Here is a 24,424-nt window from a genome sequence, read left to right on the forward strand (position 1 = left end):
TTAATTAAAAGGTGCTGTTCCTTGTCTCACGTGTGTTCCTGTTGGTAGGTTCTTATCAACAATGACAAGATTAACACATTTGCACACACACATGTTCATATATGCACTTAAAAGTACAAAAAGTTGTACCATTCAGCTTCAACTGGCAAACCCCCTGAACGGTGAAAGTATAATATTCTTCAAGTAATGATGCTCTAGAACTTTGACTTATGAACTGGTATTGCTTCTGTGTAAGTTATCACAAACTTTTAATGCATCCGAATATGAATGGGAATCACAGTACACGTCACCACAACCCACATTTTAGGAAGGGGGATTTGTGTTTTATTATATATATTCATATACACTTAGATACCCATAATCAGTTCATGGTTCAGTAGTCACTGGGGCCACAACTTAACACAATGCAACAATTCTTGTCTTTTGCCACAATGCTGCAGGTTGGAAAACCCCCCGTCACAAACAAAGATTGGGAAACACACACAGCGCCATTGTAATGAATCTGAACCATCTATCAAAATGAGAAGCAAATACATGTATATTCAAAGTTTTGCTTTTAGAAGATATGCACCAAAACTATTACTTACAGCTGGAGAATATCAGTGGGCATGAATGTTTATCCATTGGGAAGTTGTGTAGCTGCAGCTGACATTCAGCGTTGATAGTAAGCCTGGAGGGAAACCAGGGAGCTATTACTGTCTCCGTATGATGACAAGTTAAAACAAGACAATATCTGGTGGCATTTCCAATGCTCAACGGTGAAATTCTTTAAAATGCTTATTTAAAGTTGATGTTGGTGTAGGTTTAGTTGTATGTATTTGCTGATCTATGCAGTTTGCAGTAATATAGTTCTGGTTCATGTGTTACCAGTGGGAGCAAAAGAAACTTGGACGGTGGAAGGAACTGATAGGTAGCATGACCTCAAAGAAAATGTACGGCACATTCTTCTCAGAAAAGTGTGACAATAGTTTGACACATAGAGAGAACCGAGACATTGACCAGAGGAGACAATCTTTCCCTTTGGTCCATGCCTTTAGGCCCCATCCTCAGGAGCTGGCTGAAGGAGTTTATATTAGCTTCCAGGACCAGGGTCAGTCCAAGCTGTGACACAACTATTTAAACAAACCAGGGAGCTGGTCAACTCCCACCTTCTATGTTAGAAGGACAATGTCAGCCTGCTAAAGAGGAGCAGTGAACCAGGCACTTTGTGAGAGGTGTTGTGGTGGGGCACCATTCTTTCTCCTTGTGAGAGTTGCCTCTGCAGCTGGCAATGGGTGAATTGGGACACAGTTTATTTGTTAATATCTACAGTAAATTGCTGTGCAATTTCACTTCAAATTTTGCAACAGCATTTGAGAGTTTATGAACTCAGTTGAGAAGCTGATAGTACCTTAGAAGCTCACTTGGGGGAGAGAACCAGAAAGTGACCTTTTCAAGGAAGCTATGATACATCTCAATTATATAATTTTTCACCCTATCAGAAAAAGGACACATGAGCTTAATAGGAAAAAGTAAAGCTTGGCATTCCTAAGGTCCCTGACTATGTTCATTTGATTGGTTGGTTGGTTTTGTAGCTTCTAAACCTTATGACCATTTCTATCACTTGGCACTGAAAGCAGCTTACAAATAATGAAATATAACTTAATACAATGAGAAAATGCTCCAGATTCAAGGAAGTAATCGAAGCAATATTATTGATACTATCCAGCAGGGAGATGTGAAGCCAGTCTTGAGAAGATCTACAAGAGTGAGGCAGTGGTGTGCAGTGAATTTTTTCGTAGGGCAAAAGTTAGGGCCAGAGGCTTCAGCTTGTGAGGGAGATTTGGGGGCGAGGGCTGATGTTGTGTGCATGAGCATCACGCCTCCCTCCTTAAGCCAGGCAGAAGTTTTGGGAAGGAGGCACCAGACTTTAATACTCTAATTTACCAGGAACATTTAGGTAACCTAGTCCCCCCTAGTCCGCTGACCACATGCTCCACCAGCCTGCTTCAGTCTGAGGGACACAAAATCCCTTATGAGGAACCTTCTGGGAGCTTCATGCCATGGGCAGGGCCAGACAAAAACAGTGCAATACAATGGATGTACCGTATCTTTGTAGAACAAGGCTCCATTCCAGCTATGCAAAAGTCAGTGGTTTCTGCTCACACACCCCTTCCCATCTTCCACTCAGACAAGCAAGAGCTATTACCCTAGTTCAGTGACTGATTCCAGCTAGGAGGATTTGGAGATAGTTGGGTGTGGAGGGACTGATTCTAGCAGTCAAGTAGGGCCAGAGAGAGATGCGGACTGAAGTGGGGTGTGGGCCTAGGGAGATTCCTGAGGGCCAGATAGAAAGGTCTGGAGGGCTGTAATCAGGCCCCATAACCAAGATTCCCCCCTACCCCTGAGCTAGGATATAATATGTAGGCTATCAACCAAGGAGGGAATAGTGAATTCAGTCAAGAATGCGCCATAGAAAGGCCCAAACAGAAGATACTGACTAAATAAAACAAAAATACAACAATAAAAACCATAGTTAAAATCAAAACAAAATGAGCAGCATCTATAACAAATAATGCCCCTCCTGCAAGTCAATTCCAGCTATGATCCAAATGCCCGGATGAACAAAAAAAAGCATTTAGTCTTCATTTAAATATTTATGCTCTGGGGACAAACCTGATATCACCTGGGAGGAAGTTCTTCTGCATGTGGGGATGCCACCACAGATAAGATACAGACCATTTTTTAAAACAATATCTAATGATAGTGAATGGGGGTTGGGTCTTTAGAAGCTACATGATAGCACCACATGCTAGAGAAGGAAATGAAGGAGCCAGACATGGATGGACCACAAGGATCATCTATGCTGCATCATAAAGGCATTTCAGCTTCTACCAAGCTATATGATATGCACAACTTTATTACCCATATCCATATCTGTGTGTGCACATCAATCTGCACATGTATCTATGTGCCCAGTAATACCCCCTCTACTGAAGCAACTCGCAAATATTCAAGGTCAGAGGGGGGTTACTGGGTTGTTCTTGTTTCCATGTTTATTATGTATTTTGTGTTTTTATATTGTGTTTTCATGTAGCAAACCACCCTGAGACCTGTGGGTATAGGGCGGTAAACACATTTAACAAATAAAATCAATAATAATGTCAATACCCTACAAACGTTGGCAACTGGTTGGTCAAAGCATTAAAGGCTAACATTTGTGAGTTTGGTTTTGGTTCAGTTTTGGGACTGCAGTTTATATGAAGGATGGCAAACCTTGTCATATCTGACCACAAAGATGCTGCTGTGTGCACCAGCACAACCCATTATGTGGGTCATCAGATCAACTTAATGCATTTGTAGAGGAGCAGGTTGCCCGAAGAGTTTAACTCATTCCAGATCTAGGTCAAGATCTTGGGGAGGATGCCAAATTTAAGCCAAAGTCTGCCTGCCTCCAGACATTATTTTATAAAGCGTGTTCTCCCTTGTGGAGAGCACGTGTTGCGGTGGGGGCTGACGAGACACCTCACTGTTGCTAGGCAAAAGAGTTTGGCCATCTTTTAAGCAGGGGCGGGCTGTTCTGGGGAAATTTATATGTTGCCATTTATTGATTGACAGCCCTATTTGTTAAATACATTGCACGCAGCGACAAACTTCCTCTTTTCGCTGCGTGCTATGGATCACCCGCCCTCCCTCCCTAATGTTAGGCTGTTTGCTTGACCTTGCTATGTCTGTCATGGGGTCGTCTGCTTTTGGGGCAGGGGCCCGGTAGGAATTTTGTCCATTTGGCTGATTGGCTGGTGCCATTTGGTTTTTGCCTAATGCGTAGCAAATCGTCACAACTTGTAAGGTTGCGGTTAGGCATTGGTTTGGGAATTGGTTGGTGGAGGGGTATGGATTTGGCTGTGCCTGCCCCTCCAAAATGCTGCTGCTGCTGCAAGGGTTTTACATTAAAGGAACCCAGGGGCTCACCATGCTTTTCTCCAAAACCCCCTGGCAAGGGGCTAGGGCCCCATAAGAGCCCCTGGGAGCATTCTGGGGAGAGGTGAGGCATGGTTCCCAATCCCGTCTCTCTCCCCAGGTGACTTACCCTTTCTGACTTTGTGGGGGGTGTGAATGTCAGAGCTGTCCCCGTGCAGGGTCAGTTAGTCGCTACCAATGCCTAAGCAACCACTCACATTGCTGTAATTTTAATAAAATTGTGGCCAAAATTATGCCAAAAACAAAAATTAAGTGTCATTGTGTTTTTATTTGGAGTGTCTTGGGGACCTCAATGCGCAAAGTTTAAATGATGTGAAAGGGAGAAACATTAACTTCCTACCTTAGAGTATACAGGATCTTCCCATCATTCCATATTCTCAGGAGCTGATTAGGTGTAGTAATCCAATGAGCTTCTGCAGTTTTAGAATTCCTGAAGATCGTATCTGGGATCCATATTAACCCAACCATATTGCTGTTCAGGGTGAGACTTCTTTTCATGGTGCTGTTAAAACGAAGACGGCTGTCAGTCCATGTCTGAGCAAAAAAAATATCAATTTGGTATTCCTGCAATGAAAGCAGATTAGAACTAATTATTTACAATTGAAAGAAACAGGCCACCAGTTTGTAAATATATTAACATTTCACTTAAAACAATCCCTTATTTCTGCGCTCCCCTTCCCAAAATAAAGAGGTAATATACTTGGGTTAACTTGTACCACAGCTTTATCAATAGATAACAATAATCTGCAAAAAAAATGCTGAAAGGCTGAGTGCAAACTGGTTTTGTCTGAAAGCAGAAGTTGCCTCACAACCTCTCTCTACTTTCCCAATTGAGGGTAGGCTTGATTCTGCAGTATATAAATTTTGTTAAATACTTAAATAAGAGGACTGTGATGGTATTCTGGAGAGGGGAGACCACAATTTGCATTACACATACAAATACCCACTTCCAGTGGCCGCCATATAAGTATTATATCACTGTAACTGTTCCGTTCTGAAGATTGCCTTGTTCCTTAGTATTCCCAAAAGGAACCATGGCAGCTGGATTGTACCAATAGATCATGTATTCCATTTGTAGTTATAATCAGTGCTTTTTTTCTTTTAAAAAAATGTTTAGGGGTACTCTCATTTTGACTCAAGAAAATCACCATTTTATAGTTCAAATTGGGGAAAATAAATACACTAAATGGACAAAAGTACAAAGATTCACAAAATGTTTAGGGGAGTGCATACCCCTGCGTCCCCCCAGGGAAAAAAAGCACTGGTTATAATGCTTTCTGGTGATGCCCCTGCTGTGGGAACCATTATTTGAAAACATGTTAAGATATGTTTACAAGAGTTCACTCAATGTCCCTGCTGTACAAACTCCTTTTGTTGAAGTGGTGCTTTGGGGAGAAGACCAGTTTACTGGATTATTTCTCCTGATTCTAAAACTGCCAAAGCACCTATCTGTGCACAGTACAATCCTCATGACTCCTCTGTTCAAGAAACGCTGCTACGTAGGGCAAAATATTTAAGAAACATTTTAATTTGTTGTCTTGAACATCTGCCTTTTTTGCATGTATGCATGCACACAAACACATTATAAAACACAGAACCCCTTGGAAGCAAACTAAGGAGTATAATTCATGGGGAAAAAGATTATGCAAACTTAATAATTTCTTTATTCCTAAAAAATACAGTTGGCAATAAAACACATAGAAATGCTCCTTCCCATCACTAATTACCTGGCTGACATTAGAGGTAATAGCAATGTTCTCTCCAACTTCCTCAAATTACAAAAGTTACCATCTGTTGTCATAGTAACTCCCCCCCCCTTCTATCACAGCAACAGTTTCCTCAGTTGCTATAGAAACATATTACAACAGGTTCCTCTTTACAATACTGCCACTGTTCTTTCTCCATACTGAAGAATCTGGTCCTTGCCACTGATGACAATCTCTGTACATGACATTGGAATCTCCTAGAAGTGTGTCTTGTGCAAATTTATCACACAGTGGATTGGCCAGTTAGCCTGTACCAGTGCCGCAGTTAGTTGGAATCTGTAAAAACACCGATGCATGAGGCTAGTTTCAAAATTACTGCTTGTCTCTAGTATACATTTTATGCCTGTTTTAAGCCCATTTTGCTCCAAATCAATCATGAGACTTGCAACATGGTTCTCTAACTACTGGATCAATATAATTTACACTAAAAATACAAGGATATTTTGCACACAATTGTTCAGTAAGACTGGAAGAGCAAACTCAGGTTGTGCAATTAAAGGGCACCTGGTGCTCTTGTGCAACAAACCTGCTTCAGAAAGCAAAGCAAAACAGAACCATAAGGAAAGTGATGGATAGATAAAGAGGAAAGCATATTCTTCTTTCAAACAAATTAGAATTGGTCAGTGGATGGGTCAATGCCACATAACTTCCAGGCAAACTTTCTGTGAACAAATCAGGATGAATGCTCAATATTCAGATAATCTAGATTAGGTTCAATAAATAGCTATTACCAACATCATAGGTAAAGGTAAAGGGACCCGACCATTAGGTCCAGTCGTGACCGACTCTGGAGTTGCAGCGCTCATCTCGCTTTATTGGCCAAGGGAACTGGCGTACAGCTTCCGGGTCATGTGGCCAGAATGACTAAGCCGCTTCTGGCGAACCAGAGCAGCACACGGAGACACCGTTTACCTTCCCGCCAGAGAGGTACCTATTTATCTACTTGAACTTTGATGTGCTTTCGAACTGCTAGGTTGGCAGGAGCAGGGACTGAGCAATGGGAGCTCACCCCGTCACAGGGATTCGAACCGCCGACCTTCTGATCGGCAAGTCCTAGGCTCTGTGGTTTAACCCACAGCACTACCCGCGTCCCAACCAACATCATAGCTTATCCCAATTAAAATACTCCAAGTGATTGCTGAGAATAAGAGAACCCTGGTGGTTTTAAGAGTGCAATCCTAATCTGCAGACTGATTGGCTAGAAGGTGTTTGGATGCGGTGGAAGTGCCTCTCTGCCAAATCCACCACAGAGGATGCTGGTACACCTGTGGAAAGTCAGAAGAAAACACTGGTGCAGCTTAAAATTGGCTGCTTGCCAGCTCTGAATTCACAATTAAGTAACTTTGTACTAATGGTGCAACTGCTTGAATTGATTCTAACTCTACCCATTATGGCCTCGTGTCTTGCAGCCCTCCAGCTCTAATCAAATACAAACACCGAAGGTAAATGTAAATTTAATCAGCAGTCAGAAATTGTCCAGATTTACCCATTAGTCAAACCTCTTGAGAAAATCAAAAAATCAACTCTAAGAACGTCTTCGTGTTTCAGTTGTATTTTGTAATTAAAGTGTTTTCCTTTTGCCCTCGTAAGGGAAGGAACGTACTTTGGCTCAGTATTTGTGGCTGCAGCATGGAGTCTATTATGGCTGTCAGAGACCATTATTCCATATTAATGCTTCAAAATGCTCTCTGTTGCTCTGACAGATCTCAGGGGCAACTTTAAATACGAGGCAACACACCTCTTCAAATGGCAGTTCCTGGCACTACATGAAAGCTCTCTCAGAACTCTATTTATTATTATTATTATTATTTAAGAAACATAATCACTAGTGAGATAATGGGTAACTTTTGAAGATAAGTCTAGCATCCACCCATTCCTCATGGCAACAGAAGGTGGTCCCATACCTTAGCAGAAGAAATAATGAGGGTTACCTCTGAGCAATTTAACTGAATTTCCCCTGCCTTCGCTAAGAATATTGCCTGAGGAGAAACTCCCAAAGATGTTCAGAGCATCATTTACCACCAAGGAGGCCTTCTGACACCTGCCACTCACTCTCCCTTCAAGGTGAGGTTTCACTTTTCCCTTTGTTGAAGGGAAGGGATAGCACAAGTAAAGCTCAAGGCTGAAGGAACGGGGGCGTCTAATCAAGGTGAAGTTTGCCCACTATGCTTTTCACTCTTGCAATTCATTTGAGCAAAAGTGCTCACGTAGCCAAGTAACCCTACTTGGATTTCTGACCCTATCCCCAACTCTGATTTAGGAAACCTCGCTCAGGTTGGTCTAATTGACAGCACTCTGTTAGCCCAGACCTCACACATGCACTCTGTTATTTCTCCTGGAAACTCACCACCAGTTCTGATGGTAGGTTCTTAGTCACATTTTAAAGATCAGCCAAGAGGGCTTCCCTTCGAAATGCTGCCTCTGCACTAACTCTCCACAGCAAGGACTCACAGAAAGGTGTCCCCTCTGGCTGCCTTTCAGCAATGAAATTCCCATCCCTGGGAGACTTGCCAAATGGGATCCATATTTAATGCAATGATTTAACAGCATTTTATCTATGCTTCATATTGAATGTAACTTGTACCAAGCTTCTGAGATTAGGTAATGCAATACATAGAGAGGTGAAGTTCAGTGGCCCGCTATTAAAATCTTTGCAATTCTAAAATGACTAGATGGTTCTAAAAAGGTTAGACTGCAGCTATGTACACGCAACATTTAATTCCAGAATCAATGGAGACTGAGTACTTGTTTTTTCATAGTCCACACCCAATGAAGATCCATGGCAAAAAAAATTGTCCCTAACAGCTCATTGGAGATTAATTCTGCATTAGGCTGTGGGGTGTCTATTTAAAAACCAATGAAAATTGATGCAGGTGCAACTGCCCAATGATGTTGTGAGTAGGCATACAGTATGTCAAGATCACAATTACCACTTCCTTATTCTTTCACCTGGGGTATGTGAAGGGGGGAAAAGGCGCTGTGGGTTAAACCACAGAGCCTAGGACTTGCCGATCAGAAGGTCAGCGGTTCGAATCCCCGCAACGGGGTGAGCTCCCGTTGCTCAGTCCCTGCTCCTGCCAACCTAGCAGTTCAAAAGCACGTCAAAGTGCAAGTAGATAAATAGGTACCACTCTGGCAGGAAGGTAAACGGCATTTCCGTGCGCTGCTCTGGTTCGCCAGAAGCGGCTTAGTCATGCTGGCCACATGACCCGGAAGCTGTACACCGGCTCCCTCGGCCAATAAAGCGAGATGAGCACTGCAACCCCAGAGTCGGCCATGACTGGACCTAATGGTCAGGGGTCCCTTTACCTAACCTGATCAAGGGGAGTTTTCAAATGTGTCCCAAGTGACCACACCCACCCCTATAGAAGGCAAGATCTAGAAGTCACAGTATCATAGATTTTGACAGGACTCTGAGCATCATCTAGTTCAACTCCCTGCAATGCAGAAATATGCAGCTGGATCAAACCTGCAACCATGGCGTTATCAGCATCACGCTCTTAACCAACTGAGCTACCAATCAATCTAGACTGAAAGCAGCATGTTGAAGATGAGCGTGAACTCTTTTGGAATGAGAAAAAACTGCATTGTTGTGTGACAAATGGGATAGCGGGTACACAGCCTGAAAATTCAACTAACAGGTTGCTTTTGACAATCTCTGCAGGTTGAACAGATTCAAAGGACAACAAGAGTCCTGGGTTTCAAACAGATCCTGAGAAAATGAAGTTTCAGTAAATGGAAAAATCTCACCCCTGCACCTGTTAAGGGAGCAGGGGCCCTGTTCTCTTTTGCATCTGGTGGTCACCCTTGAACTTTGCTAGCTATAGGAATCTGACCTCATGCACCGTACTAGTGTCACACTCAGGCGCCTCTGCTTGAGGATATAGATGCCTGTGGAGCAATAATTGGTGTTGGGCCAGTAGGCTGCTCATTGGGCTAATTATTTGGGGAATATTTTTCTCCTATCACATTAATTTTTTTTAAGCCATTTGTCCTCTGATGTCTTTGATTTGAGGATTAGCATGCAGCATCAATGTACAGTCCAAACAGAAACAGCTCCAAATACTGTTAGTGGTGGTAGTGAAGGATTAGAGTGGGAGGTTGGTGCAATCTTCTATCAAGATGATAACATACCACCTTGCAAGCCAACCAACCGAATTATCAGGATGAAAAACAATCAAATCAAAGCCAGTGATTAAAGCCAAGCACCTGTTGTCCCAAATGAGAACTGGAAATATACTAATACATTGCAAAATCATCTCTGCGCCTTTCAGAGACTTGAATTTAGTGTCTCATCACAGATGGGCAACATCTCCTTACAAAAGCAGTTTGATGAAAGCCATACAAGCAAGTGTTATCTGCATAAGAATCTGATTTTTAAAACGACCAAAAAATTTTAAAATTGTGAACAGTAGAGGCTCAAATTCAGCTCAAATCCACTATATCTACAGTCCCATGTTCACTTGCTTGAGAGGAAGCCTTGTTAAACTAAATGTATCTTACTCTTGATCATGCACATATAGGATTGTGTACAGATGTTCATTTAGCTCACTATCAGCTACAGAACTATTAGTTCACTATGAGCTGAATATTTGCTTTTTGCACATCCATGCCATTCAAATACATTAATTTTCCTTTCCACACACAAAGCCCATAAGGAGTTCTCTAGTTATTAATAAATATCAACAATATTTTTCTCTAACCATACCTAACAACTTTGCCTCCAGTAGCTTCAGCAACCTTGTCTCCATATTAAAGACTAATAAATCTTTTTGTCTTTGTTCACATAAGGGTGTCTCCAATGTGGTCATATGTTAAAATAATATTCTGTAGTTATTTATTGTGTATTCATTAATTCACATCCAGTACCATATCTTCCAGTCCTATTTCTTGTTGCATTTGATGTGGTTTTCCATCTTTTTTTAAAAAAACCATCTCTTCCATTTATGCTCCTTCCACTCTTTTCCCAAGAAAACCTTGGTAGCTTTTTCCTCTGAATTTAATCCAGATTGTACACAGAGTCCTTTCTCTCTCAACTCTCACTCTGTCCGTGTTGTAGTCCTGTGCTGCCAGTAACAGCAGAGCTCTGTGGAGGGGGAAGCCAGCCAACCACCCAAGTCTCAGGGAGGTACTTGCCTGGAGGCAGAGTCCGTATACAAGGTCCAGTTCTAAGGTCAGGAGTATCTCAGTTCATGTAGTCAGATGATCCAGGAGTCAAGAAAGCCAAGGGTCCAAGGTCACAAGAAGCAAGAAGCAGTAAGGTCTGAGCAGTAATAACAAATGTTGTTTCCAGCAACTGACTTGAGGCTGGGAAAGCTAGAGCCAGCTGGTTCTCATCAGGAGCAAGAAGGCTGATCAGCAGCAGGTGGAGTCACTTCGCCTTCTGCTCCAGGCTGCTGCTCAGCAGGTGAAGCTGACTCCTGGCCCATGACAGCCAGCTCAGTATGTATCTTCACCTCTCCATCCATGGCTTCATCCTAGTCCTCCAATATCACAGCTCTGCCATTTGGTTGTTTCATTGCTGTAGACACCGGTTGTGAAGGACTTCTCCATTTCATCATCTGCTGCCTCCAGCACTACCATTTCACTCTCCTGTACTGGCAATCCTTTATCAATAACGTTCTCCAAAGCCGCTGTGTCTTCTTTAAATCCACTTTCCATTTTATCCTTCTGTGGTCCATTTTCATTCACCATTTCATCAATCCCAGCTCTGATCTCTTTTATTTGTTCCTCCAATATTAAGATGCCAACAGTCAATGGAGTGTCCAAGGATGTATTTGCCATATTGGGTGTTCTTGGTCTTATTAACAGCTCAACTCCATTTTAAGAACTTTCATCTCCCGTCTTCACCTTAGGGTCTTCACAGCTTTCCTTATTAATCCATGTTCCTTTCCCACAAGGTGAGGTGTCATAAAGATAGTTAGAGAAATGAAGGCCTGCTGCCCTTATGCCTTGAGGGCTAATGCGTGGTTTGGGGGCACAATTTTATTTCCTCCACTCTAAATCACTCACTCCCAATCGAAGTTTCTAGGAGCCCAAGTTTCTCAATCTCCTGAACATAGAAAGCGGCTTTTACAGAGCATCAGAGGTTGATCCCTTGTACACTCTTTTTTCCTTGAGCAAATCTGACATGCAAGAATAATGACTTGGCTATCTTTAATAACCATATAATTATCTCTGTCAATGAGCTGTTGACAGAAGGTATTTAGCCTGCTGTGTTCCTCCCCTGGAAGTCCCCGCTCTGTGATCTTCAGATGAAGGATGGCATACTAACAAACTAACTTACTAACTAACCTCACTCACTCACTCGGGGAAAAGTGAGGGTTGTGTCTTGGGAAGATGGGGTGTGGCCTAGAAGGAAACGCAGCCCTTAGCTGAAACAAGTTGCCCCCATCTCTTTAGACAAGAGCTGCCAAGAGTTTCTGGCATGACAAATTGCTGGCTATGGCAGACTTTTTCCTCCGCTAAATGGTGCATCTTTTTCATATGCAGCCTTGCTCTTCCTTGTTGTTTCTCACAGACAATCGTCACAAGCCATCATTTGTATTCGTAAAGACACTCTTTCGACTGCTTTAAAATTCATTCTCAGTTGCACTTGCTGTGACTTCATTGGTAATCCATTTCATGCAGGCTTTATTCTGTACATAAGAAAGCCCAAAACTATTGTTTGATTCACATTACATCTTCTTATTTTCCAGCCGGTTACCCCATCTCACTGACTGAGTGCATTCATCTTGTCTTTGCCCTGTGGATCCTTTTGAGTCCTTCCGGATAGCATTTCAAACCAGTGGTTTTCAAAATTATCAGAAGCACAATCTATAAAACTCGCACCTTCCGATGCTTTACAGACAACAACAACAACAACAAACAGGGATCTGTGTGATTGTAGCACCCCCTAAAACTTATTTAGAGCATTCATTTCTTACTAATCCCCCAGGGAGCTCTGGGGTGAGATTACATGGCCTTAACTTTCCTCATTGTATCCTCCTAATAACCCCGTGGGGTGTTTTTGACAGAGAGAAACTTCATGGCTGAATGGGAATTTGAACGCTGGTCTCCTAGATCGTAGTCCAACATTCTAGTCACTATACCACATTGCCTTCCAGTAAGGATCACTGCCTTCTCCTTCTCACCCTGTTACACATTGCTGAAAGCTCCTTTCTGCCTGCTGTATGTTGTATCCATTTATTCTGAAATTGAAAAATAAATAATTCCAGCTTTGGGAGTGTATGGGTCATGCGGGGTCTTGCTGTTGCTTCCAGTGCTATTTGGATATAAAACAACAACAATTGCATGTTAATTGCACTCAATTGTGTAACATCATATCTAGTTTGGGTATGAGAGGGCTGGGAACCTGTAGCCTTCAAGGTGTTGTTATGATTCCCATCATCCTGGACCAACCTTCCTGGCAAGGACTGATGTGAGTTGGTCCAACAACATATGGTGGACCATGTGGTACCCACCCTGGACTAGAGGATGCTGCCTTTGAAAAGTCACCTTGCCCAACTTTTTATGCCCAGGTGGACAGGTAATATAGTTTGCACACCACTCCAGAATCAACCATATTCTCCTTTCTATCAGCAATATGACTCCTCTTTACCTTTAGACCTTCCTGTTTCAGGGGACTATCTGGCAGGAGTTCTAGTAGAAATCTGGCAGTGTACATGCACCTGGTTCTAATCCACATTTGCTCGGTGTGTTTGTTTTAAATGTAGTAGTACCTCTTCTGCACTTTTTAAAGGGGTGGGCAAAAATGGACTGAAAATCTAAATGAAATGGTTTGAGCATTCTGATGTATATCAGTCTCTAAAAAATGAAGTTCAGATCCACAAAGACATCGTGAGATATTAGAACACTGAAAGAAAGGGGAAAGTTGCATTTCTTTATGGTCTAGACTTCTTTTTTTAATGTTCTACACAGTAGTAACAGTGTTTATCTCTGGAATTACAAAGAGCCAGGTGCCTGGTTTCAAAGTGCTGTTTAATGATTCTGTTCTGCCGTCCGCTTGATTGTTTCTCCACCTAATATTTGATTGGCTTTATATACAAGTATTCATCTTATGATAACGATTTCTAATCAGTTTGGCTTCAGCATTTCCATTACAGGCAAAAATTGTCTGATTTTATCGCTTCTGTTTATCTGAATTGTGTTGGTTGTTCATGCCCCTTATCAAGTAGCTGCAGGTTTGAATTGCAAGCTGCAATACTTTTTGTCTTTTGTGGGTATCGATGTCAGGGTTATCAGATCCACCGGCTAACTGGTACATAAAGCTGGCTCAGCCATTCCACATTCGTCCTTGGTGAGAAAGAACTGTACCATTGCACATTGCGTTATTAAAGTGCACTATTATACTGAACTCCTTGCCACTAGGCTGAGGCCATCAAGGGAACGTGTGGGAGGGAAATTACAGCTACTTGCGTCTGCATTTCGAGAGCAGCGATGATAGATTGAATTACTTGACATATTCTTTCGGAATTAGCAGTCAGGATTTAAAAGTGCAACCATATATCCACCAGAGATCTGAGTTAATGGTGTGCGCCCAGTCTTAACTTTGCCATTTTCTTACTTGATTGTTTATTCATGCACCCTTCACGTTCTATTTATGTAGCTATTTGTCTGTAATAAGAAACAAATTTGGAGAATGAGGATACTTAGTTACAGCGCTCATTTACTTTCTGTGGCGAAGATTTGAAATATGGGTATCTACATTAGGAGTCCGATAGCACACTTCAAACGACAATTGCTATATTCTGCATCAGGGTGGGGTGGAGACCATGGCATCGTATGTCATTGGCTGGCAGTGGCAAGACCTGATGGAGCAGTGCAACCAGAGTTTGTGCCAGCCAAAACAGAGGATGGGCAGAGAAAATGTGTTGTGGTGGCAGCAGGTCCTATGCCATCCAGGCCCTGCCCCCACCCATTTCATGGCTTTTGTGGTCACTGCCACCAGCAGTAGATTCTACCATTCCCCCATTTGATGGGCACATTGGGGTGTTTCTTCCTATTGATACTTCTCCACTGAAAGCAGAGCTCTTATGCTTGCAGAATTAGGCAGGGCTGGGTGGAGGGAAATTTCTGACCCATCCAAACCCAGTCCACCACAACAGTGTTGTTGTTTTTTTTTTTTTTTTGGGGGGGGGGTTGGATGCCTCAGCCCAACCTGAAAATGAAGACAGCGATTCCAGAGGCACCCAAAGACTTTTTTTTTTTGGGGGGGGGGGGTGTTTCAGTTCACTAATTTAAGCAACTGAAACCTGGTCATGACAGCTACACCATGCAAATATCCATTTATGCTTGAAGGTTGACACATTTCCCCAAATGAGTCTATGCAATAGTTTTATGAGAACTGTTCACAATCTGACGGTTTAGTACCTTCATCTGGTTTAAGCTTTATGGTTGCTTGAAAACTAATAAACATCCTGAAAGTGTTTGTTGGAGTGCAATTCACCAAGATCATCTCCCATGTGAATCCTATTTCAATAATTGAATTGGCACAGATGCTCTCTTCCATTATGGTTCTTCCATCAGCATCTCTTAAAACTTCAAAGCCATGCATTGCATCACCCAATAGTCAGGAACACTGGTCTCTTTAACATATACCGATGCTTATTGCCATGCAGTTGTTGTTAGTACGGCATTTCCTCTACTATCCATAGGCCAACTGCAAGTTACAAATAAGACAAGACAGAGGTGCTCTTGGTCAGTCAGAAGGCAGAAAAGGGAATTGGGATTTTGCCTGTGATGGATGGGGTAACACTCCTGCTGGAGACATAGGTTCACAGTTTGGGTGTGCTCCTGCACTCATCCCTGAGCACGGATGCCTGAGCATGGCCAGGTGTGCATTTGCACTGTTAAAGCTAGTGTACCAGCTAGTGCCCGTTCCTTGAGATGTCTGGTTTGGCCACAGTGACATGTACCTTAGTTACACCCTGTTTGGATTACTGTAACATGCTTTACATGGGTCTGCCTTTGAAAAGTGCTTAGAGATTCAGGTGGCTCAGATTGCTGCAGCCAGATTGTTGACTGGGGCTGGTTTTAGGGAGCATACAACTCCCTTGTTGTAACAATTCCACTTGGCCATCCGTCTGCTTCTGGGCATAATTCAAAGTGCTGGTTATGACTTATAAAGCCCTCTGTGGGTTAGGTTCAAGTTATGTGAAATACTGTATTTGCTCCTACAAGCCCTCCCAGGTTCTGAGACTTTGTCCTGGCAGCAACAATATTCCCTGCTTCTTCTTTTTCTGGCCGTGTGGCTGCTGACAGCCCAGTGCCAAAAAGGACTTCTGAAGAAAGACTAGTTTTGAATCGAAATAGATTCCTTTTAGCCATATTGGAATTGTAAACATATGGACACTGTGGTGTAGCATATTGTTGTTATATTTTAATATTCTAATAGGAAAACAATCAATATATGGAACAAATGACATGCAAATGAACTGGAACAGCAGCAAGGATTGCTCATTTGGAAGTCCAGATGAAGTAACATTTTAAACAAAACACTGCCCAGAATTTAGTTCCTTGATGAAGTGCAAAATGTGTGACACTTTATCAGTAAGATTATGGTTCTGTGAAATTATTATTTTTACCATTCATTTTATTGTCAGCATTACTTTCCGGCTGAAATGGTTCATTGGAGCATTAGCAAACACAGCACTTATTCTATCTAGATTTCCAGCAAAGGCAAACATGCAACTGCTGGGAAGATCATTGAAAAATATAAAATAATTAACGTGCAAATGCTTTATGTTATTCACAAATACATATGTATCAGTGATAAAATACTGTATTGCTTATTTCAACAGAAAAGTGAGTTCCGTGTGATTTCACACTTGACTGTTATTTTAAAGTGGGTATTTGTTAGGGATGTGCATCTATTCTGTTTGTACAGAGATGATGGGAATTGTAGTCTCAAAACATCTGGAGGGCCGAGTTTGAGGAAGCCTGGGTTAGCCAGATTGATTTGTATGCTGCTGGGGGATTCTTGTTGTTGTCTTGTTGGGCTGTATATGTGGTTAACAAGGTATGTTGAGGCAGATAGAGATGTCCCTAACCTGAGAAGCTCTGTTCCCTCACTTTTTCTCAAAACGTTGAGTGTATGGTTGGTTTTAATCCCTTTTGGGTTTTTGAGAAACAAAACCCAGATGACTGGGGCAACACCCAGAGCTTGAGATGGGAGGAGTGAAGACGAGAGGGGAGGGAGTAGTGAACCTTTCATTTTACAGGCAGGTCTAACTTTTAATCACAGTAAAAAAAAAAAAAACCCAACAACATTCCAGTGTGCACCAATCACATGGATCTGGGAGGAAAGAATAAGCAGAGTTTTCAAATGGGTTGTCATTCTTCTCTGAGTTTTGGCTGTGAGTGCAAGGCATAAATAGTAGAGATAGACTGTTAGGGTGGCCTGCCTCTTTCTCAACTATCCTTTTTCCTAACAAACAACTAAAAAACTATGTTGTTCTCTCTTTATGCAAATTCCATCTCCTTATGTAAATAAGGGGGGAAAGTTATAGCCATTTTAAAATTCCCCTTTATACTCAATGGGAAAGCTTCAGGTTTAACCGATCACATCTGGAACTGAATAACAAAATGAATTGGAACAAGGCAGAGTGGATTCTAAACAGAATGGACTGCTTCCAAACATTCCAGATGCTGGCACAAGGCAAATACTGTTGTCATTACACATCCATAGTATTTGTGATGCATTCCTGGTGGATGGCCAGTTGGGTGGGCTCTGAGTTCTTACTTAGCAGCCCTTCGGTACTCCAATCCTGAGGAAGGCATGGCCATAACTACCCTAAGAAATGGCAAGATATGAGGCTGGAGGAAGGGCAGGATATGAAAATCTTGAATACAAGCAAACAAAACGAATTAAAAAAGGCAAAAAACAGTACAACAAAGGTCTGATAAATGCTGTGAGCTGAGTACTCTGTGAAGAACTGCTTGCTCATCTGAAATTTCCGGAGGCTCAGCATGATGGATCTCCTGGTATCCAATCAGTTTTATTGTTTGCTTTACCGATGCTAATGTGAAGCCATGGCATTTTCTCAACCCCTAAGCCAGTTGCAAGAGCTCTTCATTAAAGTTGCCTGACATCCACATTTGCAAAGAAAACACGTCTCAATGAAGTTGTGTTGGCATATTATAGGCTGTACATTTTATATGAAATCGAAATAGGGTAGATTCACATAGAACTTAAATTGCAGCATGAGGTGAAATGTTACATGAAATTATTTATCAGTGTTCAGGGTACTTATTTCTATATGAGCTTCACGGGTTAAACCTGCAATATGAGCACAGACAATTTGCATTATAATGCACATATTATGGCATATTATAGCTGCTACTAAGATCTATTAGTAGCAACTACAGAAAGCCATGCATTGATTAATAAATCAAGTCTTCATAGAATATTTGCCCCTTTGTAAGAGTGCATCTTATTTATTATTAGTGACAATAATAATGTAGCATATAATTTTGTCCTTCCCTCCTCAAGAGTATAACCTATTTTACCCAAAGGTAGAAGCTACAGCTGAACTCCATTTCTGTGCCGTACTCTCAAGCTATTTATAGCTACAACAAGGAATCTATGAGCTTTCTGTCTCTATAGAAACTATTGAAAACAGAGTCTCTTTATTCTCTTTCTTCAATTGAAGCAACCAAGATTGCTTTGATTTCCTTGTTTTTGTGATACTCTGTAGAAGTGGATAAGTTGGGCAGATAGGTGATTTCTCTCCATGGGGGTTGGGGGTTGGAACCTTGATAATATTTAGCATATACTAGATTATTGTATAATCCCCTTTTTATGAAGATTACCCGCTCTGGGATCCCACAGCTAATTCTCCCCTGGTCTCCTCGCTGGCCTAAATAGGACTAATTTAGCCAGCTAGCCTTGGTGATCATATAATGTTTATTGGGTGGATTTCACACCTAAATTGATTTTTGAATTCTGAATTTATTGTTATTCATGTTTTATACTGTATTTTATGCTGTTTTTTGTTGCATCAATTAAGTGCTTTAAATTTGTTGTTAGCCGCCCTGAGCCTGGTTTTCTGAACTGGGAAGGGTGGGGTACAAATAAGTTATTATTATTATTATTATTAGAGTGACTGCCAGGGAGGGGTGGTAGCACATAACTGGCCTGCCAGCAGCAATTTCACTGCTGCTTGCTGAAGGTAAGGGTGTTGTTGAAGTGGTGGGGAGGTTAGCATTGTATGGGTACCCTTGTGAGAGCACTGGATTGGTTTCATGTTCAACATTCCCATCGCCTCTCCCTTCCTACTCTTCCTTCTGGTAAGTGGCAGCAAAAGTCCTGCCAGGAGTCCAGGTGCATGATGCTCTCCTTCCTCACAAGCCACTCCTAGTTCAACCTCCATGAAGTTCTGCCTTTGATCCAACAGTGTAGTTGTGTGAGCAGAATTGCACTCACTCACACAAGTGACTCTCCCTTCCTGCTGCAGTCCTCCACAGTGCCCATCACACTGTTCTGGAAGATTTGCAGCCCTCAGAAGTGGATTACCAATAAGGAAATAGTCCATCTTCACTGAATATGAATTTGGAAGAAAACTTGGGATATTATGCCTGCCAAAAGACTATCAGGACCAAACTGGGCCCAATGTCAGCTGTGAATGGCTGTGATGCTGGATTGGGATCCCAAACTAGCCCCTAACCCACCCTCAGAATACCCTATTTTGGGTCTTTCCTTTGGGCTCCACAAGTTGGGATCTCACCACTGTTCTTCCCACCCAGCTCAACCTTAAATAAGGGGGCTTGGGATTAATGTTCCTCTCTGAAAAATGGTAGAAAGAAGGCTTGTTGGTGTTATACAGCCACTGTAGTGTACAGCATATGAAATTTCATTTGTAATACCTATCTGAAAACCATCTAAGCACATTTTGTCTCCAAAGCATTAGAAAAGTTCCATATAGGCAGGGAAATGTTGGGTGGGACAAATTGCATTCAACATTTCAGCATGCGTAGTGAGTGCTCTGTGCATCAGAGCCATTAATAAAGTTTATATAGCATTATCCCCGAAGGATTTAGCTAGCAATACTGGTCCAGAAAAATAAAAAATGAGACAAGAAAACAGAATTATCAATCACATACTTTGGCTCCAAACTCCAACTCTTTTCAGAATACACAACTATACTATGAGAATCTTCACTTGATATGCAGGGGAAATCTGAACCATGCTAGACTCTTTCCTGAATGGCATAACCAGACACTCACTGTAATAATGCATAATTGTTCCTCAGAACAATTTATTGAATGAATGGGACTGATTGGGAGCCAACTCTATTTCAGTAACTGAAACAATGGAACTGACTTCATAATCAGCATGCACTCTTTTCTTTCCATTTTTATATGCTTTTCGGAGGCAGGAATTCCAAAAAAGAGACTTGGGTAGTGCTCTGCCATCATGTCTAAAAGATTAAGTCCGATTGGCGAGCCTTGAGTTGGGTGGGAAATTACGTCCCTCCTATATACTGTGATGTTATCAAGTAAAATTCACATTCAGCTCATTTAGTGCCACAGACAGATTGAATCAAGTTGACTTTCACCTACTACGCCAAAACACTTATCCCTCATGTCCTCACTTTCAAAGGCATTTCATAAGGCAGTAGCTCAGCAGCACAGTAGCTCAGATGCCACCAGCTTGGTCCTTTGAACTATAAGCTCCATCATTTCTGGGCCACAACTTCCCCTTTCCTAAGAACTCCAAAAAGAAGAAAGCCCAGAACTTTGGAAAAAACTACTCTTTGGAAAAGCTGAGGTTTGTTGTTTGGGGCACTAAATCACCAAGACAACAAGCCCAGAGAAACATCCTTTACAAATCCCGTCTTGCTTATCAATGTTTACATTTACACCAAATTGCACCATTTAGTACAGGAAATAATTGAAATGTGGGAGGGTTTTTAAAAAAGAACTACATTTCCTAAGATTTGATCACAGTTTTTTTAAAAAAAATAGATTGCAGAAATAAGTTACGACATCAAGGGAGCCAGAATAATTGGCGTGCAATTATGTTTCATATTAGTCAAGGTTGTAAAGGGTAGTGGAGAAACAGGAATAAATAATGGGCTTCTGAGTCATATGGGCTTTTTGAATTCATATCTTTATCTTGTAGACGAAAATGCACATATTGGTATAGGACAGAATGTCCGATTTTGAAAGTTAGATGGCAGATGGTTCTTACACACGTCTCTGCAGACCTATTCCAAAAAGCACCTAAGGATCACAGCATGCATTTTACAATTACTTGCCTCAGGCATTAAAAAAGATAGATAGATATTTGCATATATAATATATGGCAAGGAGTACTCAGAAACCAAATAAAATTTTTAATGCTCGAATCTACTTAAGAGCAAAAGAGCAAAAAAAAATTAAGAGGTTGGAAAACTAGTCCAAAGCATTTCTCATAGCCAATTTGATGTTGGATCGGCAAATCTTTATTTTCTCTCATTTTTCCTGAGTTCTTCAGTATACTTCTTCTAACGATAGCTCATTAACAATTTTTCATATTTCCACCCTCCTCCTCTGGACTTCCCTCATACTCTCATTTTGTTTTATTTCCATATTGTTCACCCTGCGTATTGTTTTCCCCAAATTTTCCCAATACATATAATCTTCTTTTTTGTTGTATACAGTTGTGATTGTTTACTCAAACCCTGCCAATGAGTCCATTTCTTTATGTTGCCTCCATATATGTTATAAATGGTTCCCATTCTCTTTTAAACTCCTTGTTGTCCTTTATCTGTTAGTTTTGCCAGTTCTGCATATTCCATAAGTTTTGTTTGTACTGTTATTAACATATCGGCCTGGAACGTTCTGCAAAGCAAACCACGTGTTTGACCCTAGATTTATACAGTGCTACCTCGGGTTAAGTACTTAATTCATTCTGGAGGTCTGTTCTTAACCTGAAACTGTTCTTAACCTGAAGCACCACTTTAGCTAATGGGGCCTCCTGCTGCCGCCGTGCCATCGCAGCACGATTTCTGTTCTCATCCTGAAGCAAAGTTCTTAACCTGAAGCACTATTTCTGGGTTAGCAGAGTCTGTAACCTGAAGCATATGTAACCTAAAGAGTATGTAACCTGAGGTACCACTGTAGAAGCAGGGCAAGAAGCAGGAACAAATTAACAGATTTTTTTTAATAAAAAAAAACACATTAAAAATTTGGAGAACTATCCCTGACATTATATATCTATAATAGGCATGGATTTCTGAGACACTTGACTGTAACTGAAGAACAAGTTGATGTTTGAACTTGGCAGAAAAGTATTGTCATTTAACAGTAAAACTAGTATGCCCCTATGGACTTTTTTTTAGATTTAGGAACAAAAGGGATATACAGTATAGGGAAAGAGGAAATTCTTTTTTAAAATGGGCTCTCCTCTTTGCTGCACATGATTTTACATACCAAGTCATAATGAGAAGCATTGGCCTACCTCTCACAATGCAGCATACATCCCTTCTCGTATGCGATGCAATTTTCAAGGCAATTACCTACTTCCAGCTTCCAGCCTGCCCTCAGAAAGATATTCCCACTTAAGGATAACCGACTTTTATAGATAATTGGCAGTGCTCTTCGTGGATTCGTTGCTGAGACCAAAGTAAAGATAGCAGTCTTTATGACAAATGGGTCGACATCAATGGGTTCAGTGGAAGCACTCCTTTAAAATGGAAGATTGGGGGGTGGGACTCAACAAAAAAGAACCCGAAAGAAAATGGGTATGGAAAATGAACTGGATAGAAAAAGGAAAAACTCATTTGGTGCCAGGCTGCGTGTGATTGAATATCAGGAGTGGCGAAGCCCCAGTTCAGGAGCCTGATCCCCCCCCCCCCACAAGGCAATTTTTCTGAGCCTCCAAGACCATACTAATTTGGGTGGCAGCAGCAGGAAAGATAAAGAAAGTAGATTCAAGGCTGTATCCAATGTAGTACTATAGGAGTGTTACATTATCACCAGAATTTCTGCTTGTGCAATGGAACATTCTCCCCTGCACCACCCCACTCATGCCCCATAATATGTTCTAGGCATTTCCCCTAACCTTCTGGAGAAGTTTTGTGAAGGCCATTGGCTGAACATGGGGGAAGGAGAGAGGAGAAAGTCCCATTACACAAGCAGAAATTGTTGCACTGATGCTTGCATTCTTTGAATGCTGCCCAGCACTGGGGTCAACAGAGCCCAGTGCTCTGATGGGGATGAATATTAATCCCTCCCGGAAATGATGTACCATTGGTATCTAACACTGAGTAAAATTGCGAAAATGTATAGAGCTAGTTCAAATCTGTGTTGGAAATGTAAAGGGAAAGAGGGTACCTTCTACCATATGCGGAGTGGTAAACGACAGCATCTTAAAAAGCAGAGACATCACCTTGCCAACAAAGGTCCGTATAGTTAAAGCTATGGTTTTCCCAGTAGTGATGTATGGAAGTGAAAGCTGGATCATAAAGAAGGCCGATCACCAAAGAATCGATGCTTTTGAATTATGGTGCTGGAGGAGACCCTTGAGAGTCCCATGAACTGCAAGAAGATCAAACCTATCCATTCTGAAGGAAATCAGCCCTGAGTGCTCACTGGAAGGACAGATCGTGAAGCTGAGACTCCAATACTTTGGCCACCTCATGAGAAGAGAAGACTCCCTGGAAAAGACCCTGATGTTGGGAAACGACAGAAGGGGACGACAGAGGACAAGATGGTTGGATAGTGTTCTCGAAGATACCAGCATGAGTTTGACCAAACTGCGGGAGGCAGCGGAAGACAGGAGGGCCTGGCGTGCTCTGGTCCATGGGGTCACAAAGAGTTGGACACAACTAAACGACTAAACAACAACACAAAAGGTTTCTGGGAAATGATATATAATGAGTTAAAGAAAATGTTTAAGAAAACTTTTGTTTCAAAACCAGAAGCTTTTCTGTTCGGTATAATAGGTGAAGAGATACCAAAAGAAGACAAAAGACTTTTCATGTACGCAACGACAGCAGCGAGAATGCTTCTAGCCCAGAGATGGAAGGAAGGAGAAGTGCCGACCAGAGAAGAATGGCAGACTAAGTTAATGGAGGATGCAGAGATGGCGAGACTGACGGGAAATATCAGAAACCAGGAAGATCAAGTATTTTTAAAAGACTGGAATAAATTGTTAATATCCTTAAAAGACTACTGTAAACAATTAAAATCATTGGCAGGGATACAATGACACTTGTAATGTGAAATAGCCCTGCATTGCAGGGGTTTGGACTAGATGACGCTCCTGGTCCCTTCCAACTTCCAATTTTAGGACTCCATAACTGGTACAATGCAAATGGGAAAATAAAAGGTAATCAATTGCATATTTCTTGCAGACTGAAAGCAATAACAACCAATCATATTCGCTAGATTGATTTCCGTTTCAGACATGGGATGAAAAAGTGGAGACCTAGTCCATTCTCCTTTCTGCTTTTGTCAGAATTCTACCCTAAAACTGATTGGAACACTTGATTTCAAAATGTGTATGGATAGTCATTTGCAATTATTCTTAGTTTTACAATTTGAGCACCAAGTCTGGACCTTTTAGGATTCCTGTTTAGTGCAAAATTCGAACACATGCATTTTTCCTGTGTGTGCATCCTGGATGATATTACGCTTCGATTTTAACATTGCATAAAACCTAGCATACAACGATCTCATTCTGTTTAAAATCTTGCTGCAAAATAACAAAG

General features: G+C 41.6%; 1 protein-coding gene across 3 annotated transcripts in view; it reads right to left on the minus strand.

Moving 5' to 3' along the window:
* The window catches only part of GABRG3 (gamma-aminobutyric acid type A receptor subunit gamma3), a 286,521-nt gene that overhangs the window by 111,705 nt on the left and 150,392 nt on the right, over positions 1-24,424 (minus strand). For all 3 annotated transcript variants that reach the window (XM_083437966.1, XM_083437965.1, XM_083437967.1), the window contains 2 exons: positions 4,301-4,524; positions 588-670 (listed from right to left, as the gene is read on the minus strand). In XM_083437966.1, the coding sequence (XP_083294092.1) occupies positions 588-670; positions 4,301-4,524 (307 nt within the window). The remainder of the gene's footprint in view (positions 1-587; positions 671-4,300; positions 4,525-24,424) is intronic.

This window comes from Podarcis tiliguerta (assembly GCF_965153285.1).
Source record: "Podarcis tiliguerta genome assembly, chromosome: 4".
In the NCBI taxonomy this organism is placed as follows: Eukaryota; Metazoa; Chordata; class Lepidosauria; order Squamata; family Lacertidae; genus Podarcis; species Podarcis tiliguerta.